General features: G+C 46.4%; 2 protein-coding genes across 7 annotated transcripts in view; one reads left to right on the top strand and one right to left on the bottom strand.

Moving 5' to 3' along the window:
* TNIK (TRAF2 and NCK interacting kinase) overlaps positions 1-21339 on the bottom strand; it is a 153289-nt gene that overhangs the window by 98177 nt on the left and 33773 nt on the right. The window lies entirely within an intron of this gene.
* LOC127468510 (uncharacterized) lies at positions 8658-10339 on the top strand. Its single transcript, XM_051781756.1, has 2 exons — positions 8658-9788; positions 9933-10339. Exons 1-2 carry the CDS (start codon positions 9306-9308, stop codon positions 10122-10124), a joined length of 675 nt encoding a protein of 224 aa, XP_051637716.1. The 5' UTR covers positions 8658-9305; the 3' UTR covers positions 10125-10339.

Below are 21339 nucleotides of genomic sequence, written 5' to 3' on the forward strand. Positions count from 1 at the left end.
ATCATCTCTTCATATCACTGCTGCCTTTTTGTTCTCAGAGCCCTCGTCTCTGGCTGTTCTCAAAGCAGGCAGGAAAAGCAGAGCTGACTGGGTAAAACGCTGTTTATTTAGGTGGCACAACTGAACCCTCACGCTATGCTGAGCTCAGCTGACCTGACACATCAAAGCCTCTGACTGCTTTCCAAGCGCTGACAGCAAGGACCCCGCCACAGCAATGCTGACAGCACTTGCAGAAGCACCACGATGTGCAACACCACTAACAAACCCACAGTTACAGATGAGAAGGGAAAGAAAACCACAAAAAGTGATGCTTACCAAAGAGAAGGATGGTTTTGGCACAACAGGGGCACTACAACGCTGTGATGGTCTTCCCTGAGGTCACCATCAGTTCTGCCTGGCCCAAAAAGCAATCAGTTTGCCAGGAAAAGCAGGCAAGCAGGGTATGTAACAGCCGAGGCTTTTTGGGTGACATCTTACCTGGCCATGGCTGAACTCACCCACAGGTTAGGGTCAGAGCATGGGACTCACTGGGGTTTGCTGCTCATTGAGAGAAAGGGATCATGAGTCCTGCTGCTCCTACAGCAAACCCATACCCACCATGTATGCTCTCTCCAGAAAATAACATGCCCTTGGACATTTGGGAGATGAAGGAGCAACAGAATTCAGTCATTCCTTCCAACAGAGGGAATGTGTTTTAAGCAAACAGCCAAGGAAGCAAAGAGGGGGATGACGGGAGGGAAGCAAAGCAGTTGTCTCACAGAGTTAAGTCTTTAATTAAGAGGGCTGAGCAGAATGTTTTGAACACCACATGGGTATAATTTAGAGAGCAGTTTGTAAGATGAGTTTTCATCTTCAGCGTGGGTTTTCATGTATTAACAATAAATAGAATTTTCATATTATTTCCATGAACTCCAGCTTTCATAAAAATCCCAGCCTTTTTATAGTGGCACAGCCAAGGTTCATATCAAACCGTCTGTACAAAAGTCATTCTGTGAAGATCACAGCTAAATCCTGGGTATTTGGTCAGAAAAACAGTGTCTTTTAAAGCCACTCCGACAAAGGACTCTAATTTTATTACAGTAAGGAGCCTGTCACACAGGTATGGACACAGCAGGACCCGGCCTCATGACACACATAATGCCACAAACTCTGAAGGGCTCAGGGAGATCTCTGACCCCACTTGTTCCACTTCATTTGAAACCAGCACAAAGTTTTTCTATCCATATTTTAAAAGGTGTTCCCCAGATCTCCTCCAGCCAAATTCCCCATGCTCCTGGTGCAGTCATCTATCACCGGTTCATCCTCTCCCATGCTCTCCCTGCGGGGCCGCAGCGAGGCTGAACAACGTGGTCCCTAATAGAGTATTACATATTGTAATTAGTGCAACACCAGTAACCCAGATCAAGGTGTTTTATCACAGCAACCCAACCTCTCCTTTACAGGATGCTTCCCTGAAGAGCACAAGGCTGTTCCTGTAACGAAGCGCATTCCCAAACAACAAACTGACACGCTTCCTAGGTTTTACAACCTGCTCCCATGGTGGGGCACATGCCATAAATTCATGGGAACAAGAGCAATCTCTGTTCTCTCCCAAGTAGACTCATTTGCTTAGACCTGATCCTTCCATTTGCACAGCCAAAAAAGTGGGTCCACCACTGAGTCATCTCCATGAGGGGTGTCATCTCCCCCAAATGCTACGAGAATGCAGCACCAGCTCTCAGAGCTGTCAACAGCCTTGTGAAGGCTGTGAAGCTCCTCCTGAGCTGCAGGCACATCCGCAGGGACTAATGCCTGTGGAGCTCTCCTGCAGCAGAGGACCCGGGTCCCCCATGACCCTACATGTTACACTAAGGACCCCTCCAGAGCTTCACAAGGCTGAAAAGCCTATTCAGCAACTCCATGGGGAGTCAGAAGGACTGGCTAAAAAATGTGGTTTTGGCATCAGTTACTCAAGAAATGTGAGTGAAGTGAGTAATGTCCCCATTGGGCTGATGGTATCAATGAGCCAAGGGAGGCACATAAAGGTCAACACTTCAGATCATACCAAAAAACACGTGGCACCGCAGAAACATTCAACTCTTCAGTCCTAGTCCTGTGCTTTGACCACATACATCTGCCCCTTTTCAAGCTGTAGCCCACTGGGCATTATCTGACTAATCCTGCAGCAACGAAACCCCAAAAGTTCCCTTTTCCACAAACAGAAGTGTCTCATCGTCACAGTTCAATGACTTAAACAGCAAAAAAAGTCACAAGGAGTCACTGTTGAAAGTCCTTTCAGAAAGATGCCCAGTTAATTACCAAACTACCACAGAGTCCGAAGTCATCCCAAATGCATCAACATGGCAAGCGATGAGTCATCTCAGGAAATGCCAGGAGCTCCTCTGTCACCAGCCACAAGGCAAGGCCAGTTTTTGCTCCAGACAGGAAGCAAAACACTAGATAATCTGAAATGGACCACATCAGTCATTGGACAGGAGGTAGTAGAACATTAAGATGGCCTGCAAAATCTGTTCCTATCCCTGAAAAAGAAGTGGAGATGTTTTTCAATGTGCTGTTGTGCAGGAGAAGTATCCTACTTCCTTCCTCATCACCGCTCCAGAGAGCGCACAAAGAATGCTCCTCCAAGAGTAAATTATTTAGGGAGTCATCACTGCAAGTTATTTCCGCTCATTTCCGAGGAACAATACAGCTCAACCTGGAATTTAAACCAGCAGCAGTGAAATGATGCCCAGTTGACTCCATCTCCAGAAAACAAGCAAAGGATGGACAGAGAACACCATGAAACCACCACTAATAGAGGAGGATGCAGTGTACACCTGACGTGGGTTAAACACAGACACGCAGTCACAGGAGCTGTGGCACTCCATAAAAAACTGCTCCATCTTCACATCCTGTGAAGGAATGAAGGAATACACTTTCCTCCTAGAAGACAGCTGGGTTTTCTACTTTCACATGAATTACTCTAATCTTGTTGTGACAGTGCAGAGCAACCAGAGGATGCTGCGAGTTAAACGTCATCATTTGTCTGTAAGTTTTAAGAGGGAACGGGGCTGCCAAATCAGACCACTGCAAAGCAGGAATGTGACAGCTGTAACTAGGGCAATTTCAGTCAGGGAAAGATCTAAATAAAGAAAGAAATGAAAAAAAAAAAAAAGAAAAAACAGAGAAACTATACATTACAAGAGGGAAGGGAAGTGAGAAATGTAGGTACTACGTAAGACAAAAGTTGGCCATTTGCCTATTTAATGCCCTCCTCAAACCATTATCACGTTCCTCACATACCTGATGCACAAATGTTTAAGAGCAGCCTGGAAGAGACAGAAGAAAAGAAAGAAAATTGAGGTCCCAAGCTCAGCACCTGCTTGCCCAACTGCAGTCTTTTTAAAAGATGCAGAACTCCAGCTAAGACTTGGTCAAAGCCCCCAGCAGCGCTGATGGAAGCACACATATACCTTCCAATGTTTACTGAGATGGTTTCAAGTCTCAAGCACATGAACCCTGCACAGAAAAAGTCTGTGCTGTGACGTGACAGCCAAGGCAGGCAACAGTCTGATCCCCTGACCCTGATTTGCTCTGAATTCTAGGGGAATCAGAGGTCCTGCAATTAAGGAAACACAGGAAAATTAGATCCACCAGAGCATTCTCCAAAACAAAGGCCAAGTGTCTCTGCTGCCACCAAACTCCCAATGGATTATAAAACATTAAGCCAGAGGAAAAAAAAAATAAATTTAAAAAATCTCAGAATTGTCAGTAAATTTAGATGTGCAGCCATTAAAAAAAGTTGCAATTCTTTTCAAGAAATATTTTCTCAATAAAGACTCTGCGAATTAAAACTAGATTCCAAATCCATCTAACTCCTTTATCCATCAGTCTTTTTCAGCAGTAAATCCAGAATCCTGACTCAAGCAGTCACCAAGGCTGGCCCCCATTCACCAGAGGAAACAGCCCCATCACAGAGGACCCTCTTCTTCAAGGCACCCAGTTGAGTGTCCAAGAGGGACTCTCTGCTGCTTCCTAAGAAGAGTATTCAAGAGACTGCATTCCTTATAAATCCTTTCCAGTTTTATGTTCATCTCAGAGGCATCTACCTTCAGGAGTTAAAGATGTAGAAAGATTCCATGCTCAGAATATTTTTTTCTTCCGAAAAAAGGAATCCAGCTTTAAAGTCAGAGAGCTCTTGGTGTACATGGATGATCTGGAAGCAGAGCTGATGCCTGGTGGCCAATAAGCCAATGCTAAGGAGTGTATTTTTTAAACCTGCACTTCACCAGGTTTTGGTGAATTATTTTTGCGTTTCTGCTCAAGACCAGCTCACCACAATGGTCTCCATCAGGACCTCCATTGTCCTGATCGGTCTATGATTTCCAGAGTCAAGACCTCTCATAACCAGCCACCAAATAAACACCATCATGCAGCAGAGCCTCCTCCCTGGGGATGGCTTGGGCAGCAGAGCTGATGCCTCCAGCCACATATCCTGAATCCAGAGAGATTCCACGTTTGCCTTCCAGTAGCATCCACACTGGCCTAATGAAGACATATATCAAAGACAATTCCTGTCTGACCTCCTCATCTGCTGCACACACCAATCCCAGCTGTAGGACAGGCAGTGCCCATCAGGGTTGAACAGGAACAGCAGTTGAACATGACCTTGAGCTGTCTCTGGGCTCTGAGGCTGCACCCACGGGCACATTCCCAGTTACAGGCAGCAACGAAGCCTCCAACCCGCATTCCCACTCCTCCCCATGACCCAGTTCCACACTGCAGAACTAGATTATGGCTCCCATTGATCCACTTGGTTTTCCGCTTCAATTTTGCTGGTGAAGCAGTGAAAGAGGTCATCCCTCTCTGCCACTGCTGAGGCAGCTTCCTACCTACCAAAGAGCAGAGCTTATCTCCTTGGAGCTCCTTGCTAGTAACCAAGGGACAGACAGCAAAAATATCTTAGAACTGTTAAAAAAAGAAAGTGTGAAAAACAAGATGTGTTCCTGGATACACAGAGCACCTTCCCAATCTGTACTCACAGGGCTTAAAAAAAGGCTGCCAGTACATACTACAGACAGTATTTTATATTATCTTTACAGTGTAGTCCACAGTATCCATCACCAAGATGCTGCTGATGTGCTGAAGGACAGACATTTATTGTCAGCAGGGGATACCCATCACAGCTGAAGTTTCTGTAATTACTGTTTCTTAAGAGAAAGTGGAAGATTTATTGTTCGCATAATAGTCAATGAAGGTCTTTTCTGGTGTAGAATAGTGGTTTACTTACAGGCCTTCATCTGTGTGTCACATTGTATTATGCAAGATTAAATAATTTAATTTTTTCAAGCTGTGATTTTAGGTAATGTGTGGATTGTCCAGCAGTAATTATGAGGACAGAAGCTTCTTGTACTCTCTGCTGTGCCTCCCAAGGCAGCTGGTACAGGGGCACCAGTGGGGACTCTCTCTTCCTTCCCAGATAGTTTCTGGCTGTATTTCTTTAAGTCATGAAACCACAGGTAGAGAAGATTTATATTCTGTCATTGGATAAGGGTCTTCAGCTGAGATCAAAGCAGTTAACTATAATTGCAGAGAAAAGGTTGCAAAACAAATCCTAATTTATCAGTAGGGATTTTTCACCTCCTAAAGTACATAGCATCTACAGCAAGCAGCAGAGATAAGAAGGCAGGAAAAAAAAATCATCCATCATTAGAGAAGCTGCCCTCATTCACAGTTTTGCCATTAGCCACAAGAGAAACTCTAAACATGAGACAAAATCTCAGTGCTGTGTGTTATGACATGTCTCCCTTAAAAAATGTTTTTTAAATGAACACTGCATGCACAAATCCCACTACTGCAACATTTCTGCCTTCTCTCCATCTTCTTTCTCCCAGTTTCTTGATAAAGCCAAGACCAGATTGTTTAATTCCTGCAGAAACTTAAAGAGAAATCACAATTCCAGACAGTGGCAGAAAATGGCAAAGACCACGAGAGCCAATAACTCCAAACTGAAGATGGACAAAGACTAATGGGAAATAAAGAGCACCATTTATAAGTGAGAGAGATTAATCATCAGCAGGGATTGATGAACAGTGGAACCACTGATGCTTGAAGGGTTGACACCAAAATTAAAAGTTTGATCTGAGTAAGCTGCCCAAGCTGCAGTTGTGCCACACTGAATGAATTAACAGGTGGAGTCCATCATCAGCCAGCTGGTAACGTAGGTCCAACCACCTTGAAATCTGGGATTTCTCACCCAAAGAGAGACTGGAAGCTGAGGACCATCCCCTCTCTGTTCTAAACCACACCACACTGTCCTGCTGCCCAGCACCAGGGAGGAGATGCAGACAGATCCATCTCTTGCAGACAGATACCACCCCATCACTTCAACCCTTCACCAAGTTTCAAGACTAATTTCAGTGTTACACAAACTTTTGGGACCAGGCTGACTTTCCACTTGTAGACATACTATGGGAGTTTGATCATCACTTAAGCAGTTCTTCAGTGCAGGAGAACAAAAGAATAAATAAAAAGAGAAAAGAGAAAGCACATCCATCGTACACTCAGCCACCAGAAACATGCAAGGCAAAAGGGAGGGAATAAAGAACAGTATTCTCTCCTCAGCCTAGCATTAAAAAGACAAGATACATTCCCAACTATAAGCCTCTATGAATGAAAAACTGGCAGAGTCAATAAAATGTGAAGTAAACCTAATTCATTTTTACTATATGACCTACTTTCAGCAGGTTTTGATTCACATGAGCAGCTAGAGCTTCAAGGTGGTGATTCGGCAAGGTCTGTTCATTAAAGTCATTCTTTTCTTTATGGCTTTCAGCTTCAAGGGATAAGAAAACACATTTCTGTCAGAGGCATTCGCCAAAAAGGTCCCCTCGGCACAAACGCTGCAGCAGCCAGGGAAAAAAAATGGATATGAATGTAAATGCTGCTTCAGAACTGAACGATGATGGGAGTGAAGAAAAACCTAATTGCTGGAGTGATGCCTTCTCCACCGCCCTCAAACACCCACTGGGTCCCACTTGGAGCCCTGCAGGGCAGGCAGGGATGCTCTGGGGGGGACCAGGGTGACAGTCCTTGCTCCTTGAGCATCCCCTTGTTGCAGCCATGACTCAGCCCCTGCCCTAGGAAGGAACAACAGCATCGGTGCCTGTTTGCTCTGACAGGCCAGAATGTGGCTCCGAGGTGCAGGACCAGGACCCCGGCCACACCACCCTGGCAGCAGCAAACCCCTTGGGGCTTCCCCACAGTGCTCTCTCCCACTCTCTCATACTTTGATAGTTGATACAGCCCTGACAGCTTAAAAATCACTTCCCTTCCTCCCCCGTCCCTAGAGGAAAAAAAAGGAATTTGAAATAATCTGCTGGCTCTGAGTTCTTCATCACATCCAACTAGTCCTGGAGCAGTAACTGGGACTGGATCTGAGATAAAATGCTGCAGAAAGTAATTTTCCATTTTGAGTGGAGCACCCTCTCCCTCTATGCCGCATCCTCTCTCCCTGGCCACCCCTTCTGGGTGGTTTTCTTCTTCGTGGTACATCTGTACCTGTCTGTCCCTGACCCCATGCAGTCTCGTGGAAGAAATATATAATTTTATCTACTGACCATGAGAGGGCCAGTAAAATAAAGAGGAGCACAATTAACCTGGATCGGGCTCGTAGGCACCAAACGCTCCCACAATACTCACCCAAGCAGCCACATTTGATTCCAAAAGAGCTGTTCATATGCTTGGGCTGAGCATGTAAATAACCACATTAGGACTTAACGTGGATGAGATTGAGCCAGTCATTGCTAAATAACCACAGAGGTGATCTCTCCTTACTGCCATACCAAGCAAGGTGGGTGCCTCATCTCTACACAGCCCAGATTTTGTAAACCTGTGGGGAGCTCAAGTTAACCAAAAGCAGTTGTTTGCTTTGTAAGCAGATACCTCATTCTGTTGAAAATAATATGTGTTTTGACATTTCCCAGGCTAATCCTGACATCAGGATAGCTATTCCAGAATAGCATCCCTATTACCTGCACTGCCTGGGGCTGCCAGGGATCCCATGGGGCCAGGAAGGATGGATGAACATACGGATCTCTCCACTGCACTTTTCACTGGCTCTCAGTCCCAGCTTCAAGTACCTCCAACATTACACAAAATAGCAAGAAACAGTATTCTGACTAAGGCTGTGAACACTGTACTGGGACAACAAGGCTCTGCAGGCGAGGCTGGAGTGAGCCACCCCTTGCCAAAGTCACCGTAGCAGAGATCAGTTACAGACCCTTCCGAAGAATCTGCCAAAATAACAGTAATTAGAAAATAAATAGTTCATTTCTGTGCTCCTCTTGGGCCACTGGCTGACAGCTTTCCTCCAGCTGAAACCAGGGGCACCATCACCTTGGCAGGCGCTGCCACAAGCTGCTCCCACAAAGGGCACTCCACATTCCTCCAGGAGCAGCAACACTACACCTCGGGCCAGGGCACAAAGGCAGGAAAAGGCATGTGGCTGAGAAAGCGGAGCCTTGAAGACCTCTCATTAAATGTCTCCATGTGGAGTAAGGAGAGCTGACTGGAACAGCAGCAGCTCCCACTGCAGAGACACAGTAAAAACAAAGCAAAACCCCAGAATGGGAACCCAAGCTCAAAAATCCTGCATGTTCCCCAGACAGGTATTATGTTATACACACATTTTACAGTGGGGGGGGGGGGGAGGGGGGAGGAATTTAATTTTTTCTACAGGGAAACCATCATTTGAATATTTTGGCTCAGAAGAGTTTCCTTCCCTCATCACCAAAGCAAAGGATCTGTGAGAAAATGTCCTTCCTCCAAAAAGGGGGAAAACAATTTCTGGCTTGAGCCTAGAGAATGAAGCAACAAACCCTCTAAAGCTCAACTGAATAAAATGCCATGAGAGCTTTTAGGCAGAGCTGAGCCTGACCTTAAGCCTGGCCTGGCTAACCCTGGCCTTCTCGTGAGAGAGATTAAATAAAAAATCATGCCCTGTGCCTTGGTGTTCTGACAGACACAAAAACCCTCCTGGCATCAGCCCTGGCTTGCCATCAGTCAGTACATTTGAGACTTACTTCTATTCACCTTGAAGCAACACATGCAGCTATACAAATAAGTATTTTCCATATTTTGAATGTAATTGGGGGATTATTAAAAAGTAAGTTGCTCTCAGCCTCCTAGGAGACATGAAAAGGTCACGGAGCAGGCTGCAGAATATTTTCCCAGCCTTCCTCAGAAATATTTAAACTTACATGATTTCTCTATTTTAAGGCCTTCTCCGAGACTTTCCCCAAAAGTTCCAAAAATAATAAAATAAAATGAAAGCGCTCCACAAAAAGAGGACACATAAGGACACCAAGTGTGGGCAGGAAAATAGATTTCGGTACTTCTATGAACTCTGGCAGCAGAGACACGGGCAGATGGGAGCAGCAGCGAGGGAGCTCAGCTCAGCATATCATGTACCCAGCGGGAGGGTGCCCAGGAGTGCCACCCAGCAGCGGGCACCTCGCTCCAGCGCCACAATTCCCATTCCTCGATCTCGCCGGAGCAGAGGGCAGGCTCCCTGCGGAGGCAGGGGCTGGGCTGGGCACTGCCCGCGGGCAGAGCCGCGGTGCCCGCGCCGCGGGTGGGAGACACCGGGCTGGAAACCAGAGCGGAGGAGGGAGGAGGGGATGGGGAAAGCAGGGCAGCCCTCCGGCCCCGCTGCCTCCCTGGCTCCCGGGAAGCTGCCAAGCCTGTCAGCGGAGATGCTGCAGTATTGCGTTCGCTTGGCTCCGCACGCGTCGGGAGCAGAGCTGCCGGTGAGTCACAGCTCTGCACCACTCGGCCCCGCTCCCCTCCCCTTCCAACTGGCTTGAGTATTATATGTATTATTATTCCTCTCTCCTTTCTTTGTTTTTTTCCCCCCTCCTCCTTTTTTGACTCACTGGCTGTTCCACTGCTAGCCAAAATACCTCCTGCTCAAGGGAGGGAGCTGCGCAGAGCGAAAGATGATGGGGAGCCTGCCAGCCCCAGCCCCAGCCAGCCCCCACGGCCTTCTCCAGTGGAGAAGCATGTGGGTTGTGGACTTTTATTTTCCACTCATTCAATCACAGAAACTCCTTGAAGGAGATCTGCTGGTTCACATAAAGCTGTAATAACAAAGCGGGTTTTCAGTGTTTGCTTCACGACACTGACTTGGGCTCTAAAAGCTTCTAATTTTTCTGTGAGCTCCTGGCTAATGGGATATGTCTCCAATATTGCCAGTGGGTTCTTTTGTGCACAGCCTCAAGTAACCTCTGGCACAGCCTGAGGACATTCTTCTTCTCTCCTTTCACCTTAAAAAAAATAAAATAAAATCTACAATAATTAATATTGAACTGAGTTTATAAAGCCAGGAAGACTAAGTGCCCCCACTGTAGCACTCCTGCTGATACCTACAGGAATGTTGGATACACCAACATGCCAGGGTTTGAAAGGGCAAAGGAGTGTAAAATCATCTATGTTCAGTGTTCACCTGTGATTCACCATGTCCCAAGTTATGGAAAGAGCCCATGAGTGGTACCAAAGGTTAAGTGATTATTGAGAATGCACCATAAAAAGGAGTATTTGAAGCTACTTGAGAAGAGGAGATGCCACGCCTCTTTGAGCAGCCAAGAGAAGCAGCCTAAGCAGGCACATACAAAGCCTTTAGGTCTTACTCCCAGCAGGAAGGCAGCATCTAAAGTCAGCTGGGTAATTCAGTCTTGTCTCCCCATCTCAGCTGCTGGCAGAGGGGTTGATGAGTTACCTTCAGAAAAAGAGATCTGTGCCATTCCAACAGCTTATAGAGGCCACACAAAGATGCTACCAGCAGAGCAGAGTCAGGCCAGGCTCTGCAGAAAGAGGTTTGCTGCTCTGACTGGCAGCTATGGTTTCCACGGTTAAGCTTTCATTCAGAAGACAAAGCTACCCATATGCAAAGTGAAGTAAATCAGTTTAAACAGTGAACCCTGTAGCATTACACAGTCACTCTCCTCTTTAGAAAAAACACTGCTCTTTCACAGATGCCTTCTACTTGTTGAGATCTAAGGTGTGTCTGCATCCTCTGTAAGAGACCACAGCCGGTGCCAGGCCCTCGGAATGCACAGATTGTGTGTGACGCCACCAGGAACCATCCTGGGTCCAGGTAATCTGTGTCCACAGCTGCCCTCTCACTCAGCTCCCTTTTATCCATTCTTCAAAGTCTCCCCTGATGCTGCTAAACGTGATCTCGTTCCTGCGCCAAGCCAATCAAATACAATTCACTGCCACCAACTCTGCACTCATGAAGGCTTTCTCCTCTGCTGCTGAAGACAGACCAGCATCTCTGTAGGACCTCAAGTCCTGCAGGGACCACAGCCAAATCTGCAGCTACCGAAAGAACTCCTCCTTCGCACTCTTTTCACCAGCAAAGGCTCATTAGATGATGGAGGAACTGTAAAGCTCATTCCCTGCAGCAAACAGCCTGCTCTGCACTGAATGTTGAACTGAAGATGTGCTGAGACTCATCTATTTTTTTCTGCAGCAGTTTTCCCTCAGTCCTGATCCCAAAACCAGTTTCCCCTTCCTTGAGGACTCAAGGTCAGTGAGACCTTGGGAGAGGCAGAGGGTATCTGCTATAGGATGGTTTGTGTACACACAGGGCACATATCTCAGGCAAAAGGAGTGATCAGGAAACTTCCATAACTGAGTTGTGCTTACCCACACATATCCCACAACCTTCATACCTCAACCTCTTTGCTAAATCCAGTGTTTCCTGCTTCAGTTGCACCTCTGCTTTTCACTCTGGATGAATCCTTTTCTTTCACAGCATCCTCTGCACTTCCATTCCTTTTGCTAAACTCAGTAGTATATCTTGTGGTAGCCTTTAATGGTGAGCATCAATAAAACAGATCAGCCTTCCAAGTCTTTTGTTTTCCAGTCAAATATATATCTGCTTTCTCCTTCTCAGTACTATTTTCCTCTAAGCACTGGCTCAACTGAGGGACTTCTGCATCACTGCTTCTGGGCTGACATCATTTAGATGGATGCTGTGGGGCCAGTCACCCCCAAGAGCTGCCTCACTCCTCCATCATTTGGAAGTGCTCATCTATTACAAACATTTCCCTTCACATTTTCCTTCACCACTCTAACAAAATATTAACACCCCTATCAGACACATTATATTTGCTACACATTTCTAGGTACCTCTGTTCCAAACAGTTTTATTAGAAGCCTTTGTACCCATTAAGGCCTGAAAGAATGAATGCCAGTGGCCTTTTGTAGGTTAATCCACGAGAGATCAAAAGAGTGCAAGACATTCTGTCTATTCAAATTACTCATTTTACAGTATAATAGTATGAATATTAATATTGTCCATTGAAAAAGTGTGTTAATTAGGATGCTGGCAGTTTTCTGGACCACTGCCACCCAAAGTAATCACTTGAGGGTACGTGACTATTCAAGCTGAGGTCCCAAATCACCGTTAATGACAGTGGCACACTCAGCTCAAGAGCCAAATAACCAAAATAATTAACAAGGGAACAACCTACAGAGGGTTAATGTTATTTATTTCTCCTCTACTAATTTCAGTTATTCCCCTCCCTAGTAAAACAGTATTTAACCAGACCACAAATAATTTGCATAGCACACACGTGACAGCTGCTGGGAGGTTTTTCAGCAAACGGAACAAATGCCTCATTAATAACTAAGCGCCAAGAAATGCTGAAAGAATTTTGTACCAGACCATCGAAAACCATAGCAGTTTATTCTTCTGATGCTTGCCTTGGATTAAACACTACACTCCTTTGATAAGACTGGTTTGGACAGATGAGAAAATGGAGAAGGCAAGGTCCACATGTGTACAAGAAGGACACAAACTTGGGAGGTTCGTCACAGTTCAGACATTTTTTTTAATGCAGGTAAAGGGTCCACAAGCTCAGGGAGAGGCCTGGTCTCTGGTACATTAATAGCATACAGATGATCTTTAGCAGATATGATATTCCCCCCTTTCCAGTTTCCGTGTCTATTTTTATCCTGCAGCATGGGTGTGCAACCTTCACTGTAGTCTGCTGATCTCAAGGCTAATCTTAATTTTCTGCCAGCAAAATGAAAGGTCAGCTCCTGACCAGACACCAGGAAGGTCTCCCAGATGCCTGGGTATTTACAGACCTGACAATCCTGATGTCAGCAAGCATCTTGCCACAGAGGAAGCAAGCAGATCTGCAACCCCGGGTACCACTGACCCCAAGACACCACCACTGTTCCCCAAAACGCTTGAGATTTGCAAACACACTTTTTTCCACTAAGGAAATAACCCCCAAAATTTTGGAAATTTTTGCAAAAATAAGATTTTCACCGAGGGGTCTGATTTGAATGAAAAACCCATAGATTTTGTTTGGCTGGGCTGTTTTCTCCAAGGTGGAAGAAAAGCCCATTAGCTCGCTTGGACCTCACTCGTTCTGCTTCATGGGAGGTATTTTCCTTTGGGATCGCTCTAAGTTGGAAACACGAATCCAGGTTTCCCACCTGTGAACCACTGCCATGGTTATAAAGGGCCAAAGTCCTTCTACTCCTCAAAAATGTTGTAGCCAAAACCTATTTTCACGAACTGGGGTTTCTCAGCATGGTGGGACTGACAAAATTTAGTGCCACGCTCTTCAGCATCTCAAGATATGCTAATTTTGGCTCATATTCATCAGTCAAGAGATCCAGTTTCTCCTGCAGGACCTCCAGCAAAGCCTCCCAGCCCCATTTATGAAAGCAGAGACTTGAAAACATCTGGCAAGGACACAAGTATTTCATTTTCAGAAGTTCTCAGCACCCTGACCAGCAACATAAGTCAACAAAAGCATGAGGTCCACCAGTGTATCTGTAGGTCAGGTCCCTTTTTGCCTCGATGTAAACTAAGGCAAATTAAAGCAGACTCCTGCAAGCACAGACGACCAGAGCCTCTGGTTTTTGCATTCCCACATGACCTATGGGGCTGCAGAGGAGACTTTGCATGTGCATGCACACACCCAGGCTTGGGGTGAGAGAGAGGTTCAAACACAAAAAATTTCTGGCTGCTAAAGACCATTAGTTGGAAGCAGCTGCAGAAACCTTTGATAATTCCCCAGGTTACTGAGCACTGTGCTGCTTAAATCTCTCCCTGGCCAGAGCTATTGCTTGTCACCCACCAAAAGCTAATCCTCTTTATTCTGATTTTGTCTCTATCTTCTCTTTTCCCCCTCTCCATACGAGTGCAAAGAACCTTTAATCTTAATTTCAGATGTACTTTTCATGATGTTGCAGATGTGTTATCTGCCACTGACAGTATTTGCCACCTATTTCTCCTTAAAGGACACTGCTTGACCTTGTAACAGCTTCCATGCCTCCAGCTTTAGAGGCTGAGCCTTTCTATTTGAATGGATCACAAGTAATCACTTTTCTGTATCCATTATTAGCAGTGAACCAGCTACCCAGAGAGCTTCTGCTTTGTTGTTTTTTTTTTCCCCCCTCCGAATGCAGCATTTTTCCCAGGCAGAGACATATTATGGCAATTCAGACACTGACAACTGTGTAAATCACACCCAGGCAAAAGTTATTGATGACCTCATTCCACTAAAGCATGAGATGATCAGGCTGCCCCATGGTATTTTGATCATCTGAGAACCCTGAAATTGAAAGTTGCAGGCTCCATTTTGCTTGGAAACCTAACAAAAGGCATTAAGTGTGACAAAAGGCACTTAGAACATCTCTTAAATTATCTCATTTCACACCAGCAGTAACAAATACTCGTTTTCCTCTATTAATACACTCTCCTTGCCCATAACTGTTCTCATTTTTCTAATTTTGAATTAAAATGCTTTCAAGTTATTGATCCCCTCTGCTAGAATCCTTTGCTTCTGTTTTTATTAGTTCTTGTACACGGACTAATTTGAATGATATGAACAGTGCATCCAACACAACCACCTTTCTAGCAGACCTGTCTCCCAGGAGTCGACGTGATTAATCTCTCCTGTGCAAGACAAGTCACGTTCCACAGCCCCAACTCCTCCAACACTGCTGGCGTGCTTAGATTGGTACTCTCACATCTTTTATTAAATTATGTAATTAGCTTGTTTCTTCTCAAGTGCCTTCCCAAACAGGTTGTAAACGGTCACCAACGAGGGAACAAGAAAACCCAATGCTCACAAGTGTATGCTGGAGCTTTCAAGAGCACTTGCTCTTGCCCATCATTGGATTTCTCCCCGTGCCAACTCATCTGTGGGCTCACACAGCCCAAGAGATATTCCCTAGTATCGGAATAGTGCTGAAGGCAGTAATTAGCAGAGGCTAAGGCACAGACTGCTGTAGCTATGCCAGGAGCTGCAACCCCTCCCAAGGGATGTGGGGTGCCCTTGCAGCTGGCTGGAGCTTCTTGGACCCTTACTGGCAGGCACACCCCACTGCCAGGGGCTCAGCCAGCTGAGGGATGGGCCTCACATACTCCCCTGGCACCAGCCTCTTCCCTCATTGTATTTAAATCCAACTGGCGATATGCAGAGTCCTCCCTAAACACCACCCCAGGCACCTTATCACAGGTTTGGGGCTCTTTTTGGAAGAAAGACAGCAGATTCGGAGAAAGGCTCATGGATTAACCCAAAATTGTGCTCTCACTGTCAGCCCTTTGGCTAATCCACATCACTTGCTACATGCCCTCAGTGGCTGCTGGCATCTGGCTGCTCCGCATGCAAGCGGCATCTCCTGCAGCACAGCATGGGAAAGGCACCAATTCTCCTTGGCCATGCCAAGCTTCAGCCAATATGGGCAGATTAAAAAAAAAAAAACAAACAAACACCAAAACCAAACCAAATCCCCAAGTTAGTCACAAGGGAGAAAAAGGCTGTAAGATGGAGGTGGTGCTGTGGTGCTTAACCTGGATAAACAAACGCGTCGTGCACAAACAAACTCTGCACAAAGCTAAATGCCAGTGATTCACAGAGCCCAAGTCAATCACGGCCAAAGACCCATGAACAGCTTGAGAATAAGCTTCTCCCTGCCCCGTGTCCTTCCTGAAGCAGAAAGCTGTAACCTGGCTCTCCCATGCCTGGATAGTCCAGCACAGCAGCTCATGTGCGAGTCCATTTGCTGTCCAAGGAGTCACATGGCAGCCAGCATGAAGGGACAATCTGCCCCATCCACGCTGGCTTTCAAAGGTTGGATAGTGACAGACCTCAAATCCAGCTGTTCCTGTGGGGAATTAACCCCACGGGCAGCGTCATTTCTGGGGAATGGGCATGCTCTGGACCCACCGACCAGCTGAATGACATCTCTGCAGTGTCCACCACTCCCCTAACCCACCAACTCTGTGTGGACGCTGAAGACTGAGGACCACAAACTACACCACGACTGCCATGGCTCTTCTATCCCAACAGATGCTGGGTTTTGCCAGTTAAAAAACCATCATACTGGAGGAGGTTTTAGTAGGTGTTTGAGGGCCCAGCTCACTGTTTGGCTGCTACAGGACTTCCAGCTGATGCCGAGTGTTTTCTGTGTGACCAGGAGGACTCACTCACTGGACGATGCCCTTCGGTGCCACGGATCAAGACTTTTCTGCATTTTGGGCAGCTTCATGACTACAGCAAACAATGTTTTTTTAAAGTCCAAAAATGTAATTTGATGTTGCGTTTCAGAAGCCTGTTCCTCTAACACAAGATTTCCATTTTCTTTGGCAAACCACCCCTCGTGTTAGCCCTATTGGCATTCAGATACACAATTCACAATTCATCTGGAACAGGCTATTTACAGAAATTCTGCTGAACTGGCTGTCTTTCCATTAGTTATGTAGAGAAGAAAAGGTCTGGCCTCGATCCTCGACCTGCTGAATTAAAGTGTGAAAGAGAAAATCTCTGAAGCCCAGGAATGCAAAGGCATTTCCACTGGTGCTGCCCACTGCGGCTACAGCCATAACTGCTCTAAAAAAATGAGAGACTAATGGCAACTCCAGCGAAATTTGCAATTTTTCCTAAGCCCTGATCGCTGCTTACATGTGAATTTTTACCTCTGTAAAACATAAAGATGCAAAGAGTTCAGCAGCAGAGATTTCCCAATCTTGGGGCGACAACCAGCCCCCAGGGTTGCTTGTCCAGATGGAGGAACCACCCTGAAGTTCACACACCAACAGTTATTTCAAGGAAAGCACAATGACAACCTTTGAGGAATGAATCACACCTTTTAACTAATAAGGACATATCCACAAGTTATTTTTTTTTTTAGTACAGCTGGTTTACCGTACAATCCTGATCTCATTTGCTCTAGATACCATGCAGGCAAACACAAAATACGTTTCTCCACACTGACCCTGTTAATAAGCATTTCTCGAGAGAGCAGAAGAACTGTAAGGAGCTAACACCCGTTTTTTATTTGTTTATTACATGCTAGACTTATTGAAACAACATCCCACCCAGCACTAACTGGGAAAAAAAATAATTACATCAAGCTAAGGCCACATCCCCTGAAAGGAGATGAGACGGGAGCGTGGTGCATCACCCGTTCCCTGGAGCCCAGGTGAAGCATCACCTCCAGCATGAGAAGCATGTCACACTAACAGGTCTTGCCCAGACAAGGTTATGCTGCCTCTCCATCATTAGAGCCTATGGAGAGCTAACAAAGACAGCACAGCTTCCAGACCAGTCTTGTGGGCAGCTTTGTAAAATCAACTGTGGGCACCTGATACCCAATTCTGTCCTTCACACAACTCTCTCCCCCTCCAGCGCTACCATTTTTAAACACGATGGGCTGGATTACATCCCTGTCCCTTTCTGCCCCTGCACGTCCAGTTAATTTAAAGTATCATTTGCCATCAGGTTCAGTGGGTTAAAAAAAAAAAAAAAGATGTGCAGAAGGCTATTCCTTTTGAAAACTCACTGCCATGGATCACAAGCACCCCTGTAAATATTAGAAACCAGAGCAGAGCAGCACCCCTTCCACCCTAGGGTGCTCCTCCTATTCATGCTGCTGAGACCCTTGGTGAAACCCCCAAGCACACATCTGAAGTAGCCCAACAACCCAGGAAGTTCCTACAGCTCCCAAGTCCAACCACCACACTAAAGCAGAGATTCACACCACGAGAAAACCCAGCAGCCCCAGTCTAGCACTTAAATTTCTCATCTTCATGCTAACAAAGGCTCAGGTTCCCCCACATCCCTCTCCAGCTGATTGCAGCCCAGACACCTTCCCAGTCACCTACACAAGAGCCAAGGGAGATGGGCTGAGGGAAGAGCACAGCATGGTGGGGATGCGGGGATGGACTTGGGCTCCTAGCCACACACTTCCAAAACAAGAATTTAGAGACCTAAAACACACACAAAAAATTTAAAAGGCTTAAACAAAACAGAACAAAAAAAAATTTACACCAATCTGCCATTCTTATGCAAGGAGAGGAAAAAAATCCCACAACATTTGGAAGCAGGCTGTGTTTGCTTGGCACTTTCCATCTTTAGGTAATTAGTGTAAAGGGCTTCCCAGGTAAACCTAAGAATAAGCTGCAGATTTCAAGAGAAACACAATTCTCTGCAGTGAGCCTTCAAAGCATAACCAGAAGTTGCACAGCTCCAACTGGCTCCCCGTAGGCATCGCTTGCCTTCAAGTCTTCAGGGTCAGCCACAAGTCAAACTGCATCAAAATTTGGAAAGACATAAAAAAATGACAAGCAAAAAACGTCTCTGAAGACAAACACTTCAGCAGTAGAGAATGCCTCAAATCCACAGCCTGGACCAACATTTACAGGCTGCTGCTCCTCCCATCCCCTTCTCTAAACCTTCTAAAAAGCACCCTCCTAGCTGAGAGTGGCACCTTCAGAGCTGGGAGGAACAAAACACCTCTCAGCTCTAAAACCTACTTTTCAGTGCTTCTCTCGGTTCTTTTCCTCAGCTGACCTATCAGCAGCTGCTGTACTTGCTCCTATGGGAATCAGCCTCACTCCCAGCCTTTTGTTTTCACAGTGTTGGTGCAGGGGCACCAAACTCCATCTCCTCATAGATCGCTTTCCAATGCTGGTACCACCCAGCAGCTCCCAGCTCTGCCTCCCCAGACCACCCCAGCATTCCTCTGTTTCTGATTTCATGGGAAAGGGGTGAGGAGAGGGATGGGAAGGAAAGGAGAACAGAGGAGTCATTAAGCAAAGGTCGCCAGAGAAGTCCACAGCAATGAGGACCTGGCCCCAGGCTTCCTGTGCACTGCACCAGAGCTCCAGCTCACTAGACTAACCTGTTACTCCTTAAATACTAGAGTTAACAAATGCAAAAAACAGCGGGTACCAGCTTCTACTTGGAGCAAGGAGGTCCTCATCTGCTGCCCTGCAGCCCAGGGTTATCATTAGAGTGGCATATCAGCAAATGCTTTCTGTAACCCACCTGAGCCTTACAGCACCCTCACCCACTGGCCACAACCACACCCTTGTAACACAGTACTTGTAAGATACTACAGTAAGCAGAGCAATGCAAGCTTCAGCAGGACACGAAGCCCCTCCTGAAAGGGAGAGCGATGCTTTCATATGCAATAATCCCAGTTCTAGAAGTTGCCTGTTTTCTAAACAGCTCCCCCACACTGCACTTCTACCTCTCAGAGTGTCCTCACAGAAGACCTGAGAAAAGATGGGTCTGAGTTCCCAGTCCAGCCATTCCTATGGGATAGGAGAAGGTAGTATTGGATATGGGGCTTGCTCATATCATCTGCAGAGCAGGTGCTTGCACAGAGCATCTTCTAATCCCCACAAGTCAAGGAGAGAGCTCTCTCTCCATCCCTATCCATGCCTGGCACACACACAAACAGCACTACAGGACCCACCACCATGTTTCTCATGCTTTTCATTACCACTGACTTTATTTGGCATCTTCAAAGGCAGCTTTTTAACCCTAAGCCATTGCAGATATCTTTTGTGCAATATTTACAGAATCAGAGCATCCAGCAATGCAGGGGAAACTGGACAAATGTCACTTCACAGACGCAATGGTCTGCTCCTGACCTCCCCCCTGCCCTTTCCCTTCACAGACTCTGCAGGCAGGGAAGGGGAACATAGATTAACAGGGAGGCAACACAGGAACGTTTCTAATCACCTTTTATAACCTGCATTCTATAGGACTGAAATGCAAAAAGTACCTTTCCCTTATATTATTCAGAAAGCAGCGAAGCTAATGCGACATATTGGTGCGTAGGTGTGTGTGGGCTGGTTTCTTGGGGGGATGGAGGGCTGAGGGCTCGCTCTGTGTTTCAGAGAAATGAAGCAGCACAAGATGTACCAGTTGCTCTGGTAACAAAGCTTTTGCCTTTTTTTTTTCTTTTTGGGTAAGAGTGAAACATCATTTTAAGCGTTTTCCAGTTCAGACTTCCTTGCCTGCATGGCAAAAACAAGTTCTCATTTCAGAAACACACACACACACTCCATTTGAGTCAGCAAGGAAAGGACCTTCTCCTCTCAAGATATTATAGCATCGTAGGGAAGCTGATAAATTGAGGTCGCCCGTTTCCCTCCTGATAATGCTTGCAGGCGTTGTCACACACCAGAATGCCAGCCCAGCCCCTTCCTGCAACCCAGTAGGAGCTGATAAAAGCCCAGCATCTGCGAGCTGGTGCCTACAGAAGCAGGGGAGACACCAGCCCTGGTGAGGACCCTCACACAGCAGCACCACCACCCTCTCTGCCGGCACACAGCACACAGAGCCACCCCAGCGGAAACAATGGCTTAATATTTAATACTGTGCTTGTAATATGGAAGGATTATAAAGCAGCTTGTCAGGGTTTTAAATCCATTCACACTCACACAGACCATGTGCGACCTTGGAGGTGCCGAGCGGCTGGTGCCCACACACATGGGTCTGCGTCCAGATGGGGGTGTGAGTGCTCCAGCCACCACCAAAACCATCCCAGCAGAAGGAGGAGCCCTGATGGGACAGGATAACTGCTCTGCTGCCCCAGTGGGTCAGAGGCAAGGTGCTTCCCTGTCCAAGTCCCATGGAGCAGGCTCTTACTGCAGCACCAAACCCCAGAGAAAGCCAGAGAGCTTCCCAAACCCAAAGGGCCAACCCCTCATCTGCAGCAACCATCAGACCAGAGGAGGGATGGCTACACACATTCAGACGTGGTTACACTAAGCCTGCCCTGACATGCAGCAAAAGCAATCCCTGAAGACCTTGAAAACACAAAGAAGGACCCAAAACCGAGGACTTGATACTAGAACCACCAGTACAGCTTGAGTCACACCCAGCCTCACAGCGGGTGAACATCACGGTTCATTTTATAAACAAGAAGGTGGAAAAAGGGAAATGCTTGCAGTGCACCTTCAAATCAAAAGCTGGCTGTCTAGGGTTAGAGCTGCTTCTTTAGACTGCAAGATGATGGAGCTCTGAATTC

Source organism: Manacus candei, unplaced genomic scaffold (assembly GCF_025592945.1).
Source record: "Manacus candei isolate 608988 ecotype Guabito, Panama unplaced genomic scaffold, ASM2559294v1 h1tg000015l, whole genome shotgun sequence".
NCBI classification, from domain to species: domain Eukaryota; kingdom Metazoa; phylum Chordata; class Aves; order Passeriformes; family Pipridae; genus Manacus; species Manacus candei.